Raw genomic sequence first — 12,154 nt, forward strand, 5'->3', positions numbered from 1 at the left:
TCAGCAAGAGGTGTGTTTGGGATCAGACACGTGAATTTTCATTTTTTCTACGCCAGTGACCTCTCTGGGAAGAACTTATGGCGCTTAGTAATAACAGTAGACAGAAATGCTTATGGCCTAATTGCAGGCTGCAAAGAATTCTTAGTTTATTTATTTATTTATAAAATATTTTACCAGGAAGTAATACATTGAGAGTTACCTCTCGTTTTCAAGTTGTCAAAGATTATTTTTGGCCCCTGCATGTAAAGTGCAGAATGTCACCCAGTTAGTTTAATAAAAATGAATAAATGGGACTGGTGTACAATACTAATCCTTTACGGTAGAGCGTATGTGTTTTACATATAATGTTTAACTATTTCTCTCCTCGAGGACTAGGTCATGCAGTGAAAAAGTCTTAGGACCGTGTCATGTTTTTCATAGAGAACAAACAGCATGTTCTTTGACAATTGTATATACATCGGATGTGCTTAAAGCTGCAGTTCAGTTTTTTTTTTGTTTTTTTTAAATTTATTTTTTTAATTCAATAGTTTCATGTGGGCAATCTCTAATTACCTAAAGAACTGTATAGCTGCCGGACAATTCGTTCTCCATGTATTGATCGGCGAAATTTGGCGACACCTTTAGATATGGCATATGTTTTTCATCTGCTTCTGTCAGTCAGTGGAAGCTCATGTTTATTCATGAGCACTCCTGCACTGACATGTGCTAGAGGGAGGGCAGGGCTGACAAAGGGGTGTGCCAGGGCTTGTGACAGGACATGAAGGGGCAGTGCCTTAGTAAATGCTTGTTAAAATAGAATACAAGAAAATTGGTCTTTCAAAGTTGTTTTTTTAAAAACAGAAAATGCTAAAAGTATTTTTTCTTACTACAGAACTGATTTATTAAAAAAAAACACACATGCAGGATACTGACTGAACTGCAGCTTTAAATACTATTCACTGTATATTTCCTTGTTACAAAAAGGTGCACACGACACAGAAATTGCTGCAAACACAGAAGTACTTTACTCATTTGTCTTCATAAAGTGGGACATTGAAACAAACCCGATATCAGTTTGAGTAATACAATGATCAATAACTTCGGGGAAATCTACCACACTGCTTTAAAGAACAAGTCAAATGAGACAAATCATGTAATAAGTCAATATCCCAACTTCACACAATGTGACTTTTACAAACCCTTGTGGACCCCACAGAGTTAATAATATTAATAACTTTATTTCATATAGCACTTTTATCCCAATGGGACTCAGCGCGTCACAATGACAGTACAGCGCGCGGTGCGCAGCACGTAGGAATGTTACAGGCACAGTCCCTGCCCGTAGAGCGTAAAATTTGATGTTTTTGGTGCCTGAGGCACAGGGAGATAAAGTGACTTGCCCAGGGTCACAAGCAGCTGACACCGCGGGAATTGAACCAGATTCCTCTGCTTCTTACTCAATGTGAGTCTTTACTCACTGAGCCGCTCCAGCTGACTGTTATGAATCCAGACCTACTGTATGTTTTGCGTTGACATGTGCCAAGAAACAAGCTGTTAACACTGAGTTTAACCTGGCCTGTGGCTGAAGTTACTTTGGCATAATGTCTATGCCACCTTTAACCTAATTATCTAACATCAACGAAAATCAAGTGTCCTAACAGCCCTTTAAAGGGGCAGTCCCTCCTAGGAGCAAAGTGAACTAATTCCAGTGACATGTTTAAAGGGTCTCACCTGAGTGAATAATCCCTTTAATGTAACCCAAACCGGACACCTACACATTTACATTTAATAGTTAGCCTTGGGAGGCGTTGGATTCCCCCAGGCTTCTGTGTGTGATGTCTCTGCGTGTTCAGCGAGTGCTTGTTCAGTCAGAGTAATTGTCCTACTTAAAAACAACAGGTGAATACCGGAATAATGGCAAGAGTAACATTCTTCTATTTCTTCAATTCCCACCTTGGAGTGAAAATGCTTCTTTAAGAGTAATATATCAGTCCTGCCAAACCGCGCACGACATCCTGAGAGTTCAATCCATCCTTTCCTGGCGTTGATCCCGTGCGTTCTAGGGTTCCACAACAGAAAAAAAAAAACCTAAAACGCGTAGGGGAATTGAAACCGAGATCCCCCAGTTTAGTTGTCGGGACGTGTACATCAGACAGCAGCATTGACTTTCAGGAGTTATGAGGTTAGTTGGAAATGGATTTGTGGCTGTAAGTGTAGTGTGCCATAATACAGGGATAATTACAAGGACATTACAAAGCCGGGAAGATAAAGGATGGAACAGCCCAGTCTCGTGTAGCTGGACAAGGGAGAGATACAATAGTGCGCAAGGTGAATTTAATGTCCCTCTTGGTTACCTGCGCATTGTGAGCGTATTCATGTCCTGGAGAGATATTGATGTCAAAACTTACTCGCCGGGGCTTATTAAAGATGGCTGCCTGTGTGCTTTTTTTTAAAAGTCGGCTTCGTTTTCAGACCTGATTTCTGCACTTTGAAAGTTTTGCCGTATTATTCCTTCAGCTCCCAACCAGCGCTTCATGAAATCAGCATGCATCGTGCAATATTAGTTATTTAGACTTTGGGCCTAATTTTTCAAAGCTAATATACTTTAAAATATATAATGCCCCTTAAAATACCAACCAGCCATTAAAACTGCAGGGAATGTTACATATTGCTGGCAGCATTCAGGATATTGCTGTTTAACTGAATGTTGCTATGTGGGAGTGCCCCTTTAAGAACAAGCACTGCCCTTATTCCCTCACCTGCTGTCTCTATAAGTCTAGATTGTAAGCTCTCCGGGGCAGGGATTTCCTTTCCTATTGTCTGACTTTCCTGCACTTATTGTTGTATTATAATTCCCTGTACTGTATTGTCTTTGTAAAGCGCTGAGTGCACTGCGGGTGCTATATAAATAAAGATCTATACATACATACATACATACTGTACATACATACTGTACATACATACATACTGTACATACATACATACTGTACATACATACATACATACATACTGTACATACATACTGTACATACATACATACTGTACATACATACATACATACTGTACGTACATACATACATACATACTGTACACACATACATACTGTACATACATACATACATACATACTGTACATACATACATACTGTACATACATACATACTGTACATACATACATACTGTACATACATACATACTGTACATACATACATACATACTGTACATACATACATACTGTACATACATACATAATGCTTGCATCTCACAGTGTGTTACCCATGTGGGATCAGTCAGAGGGAATAGTAACAGGTGGTAGAACTCAGCAGGTAGAGAAGGTCTTCCAGAAGAAGTTCTTGCAGGCGGCCTTCTCCCTGGCAGCGGGCTGATTAAACAGAGACCTCTGCTCTCTGTTGGGCAGCTCGGGTTCCGCGTGGTTTTCATTGGTCACATCATCACCCTGCGAGCTCCAATCAAACATGGCAGATAGAACCATCAGCAGGGCGTTCTTCTTCCCCTCCGCCAGCTCCTAAAGGAGAGGAGATATAGGAGGTACGTCCTCACTGTGAGCATACACAAGGTGATACCATGGCTTAAAGCAGGGGTTCCCAACTCCAGTCCCCAAGACCCCCCAACAGGTCAGGTTTCCAGGTCAAAGACTGAGCCACTGATTGAGCCACCTGTGCTGAAGCAGGGATATCCTGGAAACCTGACCTGTTGGGGGGGGGGGGCATGGGGGGGTCTTGTGGACTGGAGTTGAGAACCCCTTGTATAAGGGAATACACACTTTTGCATCACCATTGATGCACAATCACTTGTTTTAACAATCTAACCAGCATTTCTATTTTTATATCCATAGTTGTTTGCAAGTGCATTTCTTTTGTATTTGTTAATACTGTTCTTTTTTTTCTTTTTTTTTTAAATCATTGGCTATTAAGGTACCTCAATCTTCAGGGCATATCCGTGGTATTCATTGGAATCTGTTGAATTACCAGAATACAATACTACAGCTATTTTGTTTTGTAAAATAAAGTGAAACAATTTTGTTAACAACATGAATGAATGTAATCTTCTGTAGCCTTTCTTATCTGTGCACCTGGGTACTGTATTCTGTATTCTTTGTTTTACTTAACCATCCCTGACCTAAACATTGTCAAGTATTAGACAAGTGTTTTTCAACAGGGGTTCCTAGGAACCATAGGGGTTCCCCGGGCATCCCTAAAGGGTTCCCTGCAATTTGCAGGTCATTTAAAAATGGTACCAAATACAGACATATTTACAATGCATCTGATCTCAGACGCGCTATTAGAGAGGGTTGGGGTTCCTTACACTGCATCTGTTCTCAGACGCGCTATTAGAGAGGGTTGGGGTTCCTTACAATGCATCTGTTCTCAGACGCGCTATTAGAGAGGGTTGCGGTTCCTTACACTGCATCTGATCTCAGACGTGCTATTAGAGAGAGTTGGGGATCCTTACAATGTATCTGATCTCAGACGCGCTATTAGAGAGGGTTTGGGTTCCTTACAATGCATCTGATCTCAGACGCGCTATTAGAGAAGGTTGGGGTTCCTTACAATGCATCTGATCTCAGACGCGCTATTAGAGAGGGTTGGGGTTCCTTACAATGCATCTGATCTCAGACACGCTATTAGAGAAGGTTGGGGTTCCTTACAATGCATCTGATTTCAGACGCGCTATTAGAGAGGGTTGCGGTTCCTTACACTGCATCTGATCTCAGACACGCTATTAGAGAAGGTTGGGGTTCCTTACAATGCATCTGATCTCAGACGCGCTATTAGAGAGGGTTGCGGTCCTTACACTGCATCTGATCTCAGACACGCTATTAGAGAGGGTTGGGGATCCTTACAATGTATCTGATCTCAGACGCGCTATTAGAGAGGGTTGGGGATCCTTACAATGTATCTGATCTCAGACGCGCTATTAGAGAGGGTTGGGGTTCCTTACAATGCATCTGATCTCAGACGCGCTATTAGTGAGGGTTGGGGTTCCTTACAATGTATCTGATCTCAGACGCGCTATTAGAGAGGGTTGGGGTTCCTTACACTAAATCTGATCTCAGACGCGCTATTAGAGAGGGTTGGGGTTCCTTACAATGCATCTGGTCTCAGACGCGCTATTAGAGAGGGTTGGGGTTCCTTACAATGCATCTGATCTCAGACGCGCTATTAGAGAGGGTTGGGGTTCCTTACAATGCATCTGATCTCAGACGCGCTATTAGAGAGGGTTGGGGTTCCTTACAATGCATCTGATCTCCGACGCGCTATTAGAGAGGGTTGGGGTTCCTTACAATGCATCTGATCTCAGACGCGCTATTAGAGAGGGTTGGGGTTCCTTACAATGCATCTGATCTCAGACGCGCTATTAGAGAGGGTTGGGGTTCCTTACAATGCATCTGATCTCAGACGCGCTATTAGAGAGGGTTGGGGTTCCTTACAATGCATCTGATCTCAGACGCGCTATTAGAGAGGGTTGGGGTTCCTTACAATGCATCTGATCTCAGACGCGCTATTAGAGAGGGTTGGGGTTCCTTACAATGCATCTGATCTCAGGCGCGCTATTAGAGAGGGTTGGGGTTCCTTATAATGCATCTGATCTCAGACGCGCTATTAGAGAGGGTTGGGGTTCCGCAGAATTTCACAATATAATTATAGGATTCCTTAACCAAAAAAAGGTTGGAAACCCCTGTATTAGACTAATGTTAACCTTAGGAGACAAATCGCGCCGTAGTTCTCAACCTTTTTAGCATGGAGACGCTCACACCTTATTTTTTAATACATTTAAAATATTTCCTTTTATGCCAGGGTTTCTCATGTTAAATAATTATTTTACAGACCGCATTGTTCTTTTATTTTACTTCCAATTCAAATGCAATGTTTCAATGTCCTATTTCTAAGTGTAAAGCTGCGTGTGTATGTGTCGTATACATTCCTGTGACACATCTGACTTGGCTGCCACAACACAAAGGTATTAACGACACCATAGTTGAGAATCACTAGGATAGCGAAGCCTTATATTCTCTAATGGCATTATTGTAACTTCCGTATAAACTCGGTGTAGGAGATCTGGTTGCCGGCATTTAGCCGCCACTCACCTCGCCGTTGGGACATCTCTCCGCTGGCCGTTTCACCGCCAAGGTCAACCCTTAATCTTACCCCTTACCCTAACCTTAACCCCTAAAACTACCGCTACCCCTGCCTTAAAAACCTTAACCCCTTCCCTAAAAACCTTAACTCTTTACTCACTGAGCCTCTAATTGAGCCACCTGTGCTGAAGCAGGGATATCCCGAAAACCTGACCTGTTGGGGGCGGGGTGGGGGCTTGAGTACTGGAGTTGAGCACTCCTGCTCTATCAGATAATTATATTTCAATGCAGCGAAGCAGGTTAATGTTATACAGTTTCTGCTCATGTGAAGGCAAATCTTCAATAAATGGCCAATCCTTTTTTCCCCTTTCCCGGCGACACATACTTTGCTGTGATTTAGGGCAGCGGCATTTGATAATGGTAAAATAAGATAATTCCGCTTCTTCTTCTTTTTTTTTTTTTATACAGATGTTAGTAAAAGTGGAAAGGAAGAACAAATCAAATGTCCAATTATTATATAGCTCCATTATTTTTCCGTGACATCAGTGGTTCTTTAAGGATGCGACTCTAACCTTTTTAAACATCACTCTAGAAGCGATTCCGAGAGAAATGACAGATTCTAACAGATAATGTACTGCCGGCCTCCAATCCTGCCCTTCCCCTCACTATTTTAATGTAACAACCTGCTTTAATGGTTACATTTATGGACTGTTTCCTGGAACTTTTTCAAAAAGAAAAAATGGAAAAAGTAAATGAATCTTTGAAATGGAAGCCTTTAAAACAACGGCGATTTAATTAACTGCGCGGGCCGAAGTTCCCAACGTCCATTCGCAGCCTGACATCTTTCTTTCATAACTTTATTTACTCATTGATTTTCTTTCAATTCACCTTGAGGTTGCAGAGCTGCCGTCTCCTATTAAGTGGAATGTATCCAGGCACTTATCTGAAAACAAGCACCACGTGTGCGCTCCCTGGGCAGACGCAAGGAAGCAGGACGGGTCCTTTCTGGTCCGGTTTCCTTAATCTGACAAGGGGGCACCGCCAGACTCATTCTACCAGATAAGATCTACTGCTCCCGGAACCACAACATGAAACGTGCCGAGCGCTGCGAGGAATGAACGTATACAACAAAAGACAGGGGCGCCCAATGCTACATCCAATTGACAAAACATATATGGTAATAAGTATAAAGTTAAATACGTCAATAATAATATTTTCTTGGTCATTTAGTTTAATATGATTGTTTCCCCTCATACAGGAGGTAAAAGGGAAAGCTTCACAGTGTAGTGTAGGACCTGCATTAATTTGGTTATACCTTGACGTTGGTATGCAGGCTTATGACGCTTTGGCCAAAGGGGTTAACTAAATAACCAAGATAAATATTATTATTGAAGTATTTAACTTTATACTTATTACCACGTATGTTTTGTCAATTGGATGTAGCATTGGGCTCCCCTGTCTTTTGTTGTATACATTTGCCACGCTTAGTAGCACTCCTTTTGACACACATATATACATACATACATACATACATACATACATACATACACACACACATACATACATACATACATATACACACACACACATACATACATACACACATACATACACACACACACACACACACACACACACATACATACATACATACATACACACACACACACACACACACATACATACACACATACATACACACACATACATACATACATACACACATACATACACACACACACACATACATACATACATACATACATACTGTGGTGGGTGTTGGGGTTTGAGCTTTCTGGGAATGTGTGTGTTAAGGAGTGAAGGTGCATGCTCCATGGAATAGGAAATACGTGCACATTGATCATCGCCAGCTGCCTCTTTGTTAAAAAGACTTCACAGTGCAGGTTTCTAAATTGAGATATGTCAAAGTTAAGCGATATAACATGTTCTCCCGCTCATCCTCCAAAACATAGGAACATCTGAAGCGGTCCATTAAATCTGGAGCGAAGTGACTATTGCCGGTGCGGTCAACTCCAGTCCTCCAGGGCCACCAACAGGTCAGGTTTTCAGGATATCCCTGCTTCAGCACAGGTGGCTCGACTGAGCCACTGATTGAGCCACTTGTGCTGAAGCGAGGATATCTTGAAAATCTGACCAGTTGGTGGCCCTTCAGGACGAGAGTTGGCCAGCCCTGGGCATTTGGGAACTGTATGCCCAGGTCCATCGTTACATAAACGTGAACACATGGAGCTATTCACCGAGGGTCCTTTGCAGGTTAACGCCCCAATCCGGCATTACCCCACAAACAGACCTTAGTGAATAACTCACTAAAGATATAAATAGGATAGTCACTGTTTACAATAAGACTGTAGCAACTCACCCACCCCCGCCCCCTCCCAATTTAATCTCACTCATTTTAACTGATGTATTTGGAAAAAAAAATAGCTTAAACCCTGAAACTTTATGCAAAATCCCCCTGGTTTTATACAGGCTGGCTGGCTGGCTGGCTAGCTAATATTTCCTTAAAGCTGCAATCCAAGCCGTTTTTTATTTATTTTTCTCTAAATATAGGATTGAAGCAGGGGGTCTCCGGATCTGAATCCTATTAATTTCAGCTACGGGGACCCCCTGCTTCCGGAGATACTTGCCAGTAGCTGCTTAGCTAGTAGTAATCACATACTGGTGGAGTTTTAAAGGACCCGCAGCCTGCGAGCCAATAGGAAGCCGTGACGTCATCAGGTTCGGCCTTTAAACTTTGCAGAGATACCGGCACCCCCTTTGGCGGTCTGTATCTCTGGAAGCACGGGGTCCCCGGAGTTTAAATTAATGGGGTTCAGCTCTGGAGACACCCTGCTCCAATCCCATGTAATATATATATATATATAATTTTTCTTTTAAAGGCCTACTTGGATTAAAGAAACAGCCTGCACCATTCTTTTTGCGTTTATTTTAAGAAATCGCTTCTTGTGCCTTCCAACAAGATTTTTATTTTTAAAACGCGATGCTTCGGTCAGGAGGTATATGCATGTGAAATATTAAGGGTCGGGGAAGTAAAAATGGACTCCGCCCGGGAGCCCACTGCAGTCTATAAATTAGCATGGTACATCAGATGCTAGAGATTACAAAAATCATTATTTAAAAAAAAACCAAAACACTTATTTATAAACAGCCGGAAATAATCAGGGGGCAAGATGTGAACATTAAATAAGTTAGAGTCATAGGCATTACGAATAATATGTTTAAAATACATATTTCTACTGAGAATTGGAGGAAACAACATTTCTAAAAAAAAAATGTAAGTGTTTCAAGTGCTACGCTGGGAGCGTTTTTGGTCGCTTCTGTTTATATAGAAATGGATCCATTAAAAGCAATAAGGAATGGAAGGCAAGTAATAGTTTTATGAGCCATCTCAACTGGGTGACTGCACCGTAAAGGGGCGTTACCTCTGTTTGATTTGATAAATGCAGCAGCTCTACACCTTTATGGCAATGTCATTCTCTAAACTGCCAATCCAGTTTCCCCCGGGCACTCAATATGGCCGACGTTTTCAAAAGAGGAAGTGCTGTGCTTTTCCAGATGGTTGTTATAGCAACCCAAGGAAGCATAATATATTACAACTCATTGACAAGAGCATTAGGAGTGAGGGGGGGGGGGTGCAGTAAGGTTTATCTAATACGGCCCAACTGATTTATTCAATAAAACACATAGGATTGTGCAGGTAATGCACCTGAGCCACAAACATTTAATTGCTATCAGTGGCTCAGTGAGTAAAAACACTGACTGATAACAATGACACAGAGTTTGAAGCAGGTAACTTTGGTTCAGTTCCCGGTGTCAGCTCCTTGTTGTGACGTTGGGCAAGTCACTTTGTCTCCCTGTGTCTTTGTGCTGCATACTGTGCACTATACTGTAATCGTGAAGCGCTTTGTGTCCCATTGGGGAAAAAAAGCACTATATGAAAATAAAGATATTATTATCATTGTCGCCTTTCTACTTAGTTATTTCTTGCCTCTATTTCTAAGAACAGGGAGTTGAATTTACAACACTGAAGTTATCCGTACAACAAAATAAAAAACGGCCAACTACATGCGGCAGTTTTAATGTTGATGAACGTTAAAAAAAACACAGCCAAGCCCCAATCCTGACAAGAATTGATAATAAAACGAAATGTAAAAAAATTCCCATTTAGTAGGATGTTAAAGAGGAACGATAGGTTCCAAATGCAACCCAGTCCCTCTTACCTTGCTGTCTCTTAATGGCAATTTCTCCTCTCTGGTAGGCGCTGCAGACCCGAACGTGTAGACTGCCAGCAGCAGGAAGAAGGGTAGCTGCATGCTGAATGCTGACAGGTACTTGTCTTTAGTTGCAATACCCTGATTCCTCTCTCCTTTTAGTTCTTTTGGCTCCATCTCAAACTGCAGCTCTTTATACACCTACTCCAACAGCAAGCCCAACCTCCCCCTTCCCTCGTAGTGACGTACAACCCAAGAGTCATTAGCCATCCAAACCGAGCACTTTGTGTATTTAATACCCCAATTAACGCTTGTGTTGTAGGTTGATCAGGACTCATTGGTGGTTCATTCACATATGTGCTAAGCGCTTATTCATACAATCAAGTTACCTTACGTACAAACATACTTTAGAAAGGAGAAGGTTTTGTGTTGGGGGTAGAGAGACAGAGAGACAGGTCCGCCATCTCCATGGTGAGTCTGCATATGAACTAGAATGAGCTAAAATGGGGTTGAACACGAATGGTGTGTGTATAAGGACCAAACTCAGTATGATAATATATTATGTCCAGGGAAGATGTTAAATTGTAGTCGGGAGAACCACACATTACATAGGTTATGGTGGGTAAAAAAAGTGACAAAAATCCTCCACCATACAGCATATAAAAAGATCACGTGAGCACATTCACATGTCTCAGACAGGTCTGCCACTCTACTTTTCCCCATTATCTCCCAACATACAGTGCTTCTAGTGCAGCCAGGGATTCTGGGAAATTACATGCAAATGAGCACACAGTGCCACCTTTTGCTTAATTCAGGACACAAACTTTGAAAATCCAGGCAAGGAAACATTGCCTTATGATCTTTACTCTGCCTATGTTTCTAATCAGATAGATTTATTTAAACCTATTAGCCATGTGTATAGTGGGCCCACTTTAATATTATCAAAACCCTACCGTTAGGGTTTCTAACTGGAACACTTACAAATAAAACAACTGTAGTTTATTCCTATTGCTTTGTTGCCCACATTATTTTCATAACGCATGTGATATATTCAGAAAGAGATTTGGCCAAGAACTTGCAGAAATAAAAGGAACGGACTAAATTTAAGGCAAAGAAGGGTGGGTCGTCTTGTTGGTCCTTTCTGCGATGTAGTAACAATGGAAAGAAAGGGAGTAGGAGGTATGATAACTTTTATTGGACCAACAAGGAGTTGATAGATCCCAAGACCCTGAGAGGCTCAAAAGCTTGTAACACATCAACTACTTGTTGGCCAATAAAATGTATCACACTGTGACGGTGAAGGGGTACCCAGGCCAGTAAATAAAGGTATTAGGCCCAGCTGGGTGCCCCCGAGTCATAGTGGGTAAATATAAAGTGTCAGCTCTGAAGCCCACTAATGGCTGCAACCCTGTAATTGTGTTAGAACGGTCTGTGTGTCCCGCTAGGTATAAGGGGACCACATGTATGTCATGTAACAGAGTTCCCCTCAATCATACGGGGTAAATGTGAAGTGTCAGCTCTGCAGCCCACTGCTGGCTGCAAGCCTGTAAATGTGTGTCATGGGAGAGGGTGTTTGGCCCGGTATTAAAGGGGTTACACCCCATTTGGCCACCCCCTGCTCTCACTTGGGAAGCAAGGGGTTAACTGGACTGCGATCCAGTAAGGTGTTTTTTCCCTGCTTCAGCAACCAAATGTATATTCCCCTGTAAATATGTATTGTTTCTGTTCCAGTGTTTGCGCCAACACATACACTGGGATTGATGCGGGAGGGAAAGGGTTAAGGTTAACTTAGTGTTTATAGCCCTTTGTTCCAGGTTCCCGCCTTTTCAGGCTCCATTTTGCAG

At 42.1% G+C, this 12,154-nt stretch overlaps 1 protein-coding gene across 1 annotated transcript; it reads right to left on the reverse strand.

Annotated features, from left to right (window-relative positions):
* Positions 1-3,237: 3,237 nt before the first annotated feature.
* Positions 3,238-10,563, reverse strand: CORT (cortistatin). Its single transcript, XM_075603107.1, has 2 exons — positions 10,320-10,563; positions 3,238-3,504 (listed from the first exon to the last, which is right to left on the reverse strand). The coding sequence occupies exons 1-2, from the start codon at positions 10,485-10,487 to the stop codon at positions 3,298-3,300; spliced, it is 375 nt and encodes a 124-aa protein (XP_075459222.1). The 5' UTR covers positions 10,488-10,563; the 3' UTR covers positions 3,238-3,297.
* Positions 10,564-12,154: the final 1,591 nt, after the last annotated feature.

This window comes from Ascaphus truei, chromosome 6, assembly GCF_040206685.1.
Source record: "Ascaphus truei isolate aAscTru1 chromosome 6, aAscTru1.hap1, whole genome shotgun sequence".
Taxonomy (NCBI): domain Eukaryota; kingdom Metazoa; phylum Chordata; class Amphibia; order Anura; family Ascaphidae; genus Ascaphus; species Ascaphus truei.

Bases quoted from the DNA above. Each gene is read 5' to 3' on its own strand.
- CORT (XM_075603107.1), bottom strand. From the start codon at position 10,487: ATGGAGCCAAAAGAACTAAAAGGAGAGAGGAATCAGGGTATTGCAACT. The intron at 3,505-10,319 runs GTAAGAGGGACT...CCTCTCCTTTAG, and splicing joins TGCCATTAAGAGACAGCAAG to GAGCTGGCGGAGGGGAAGAA.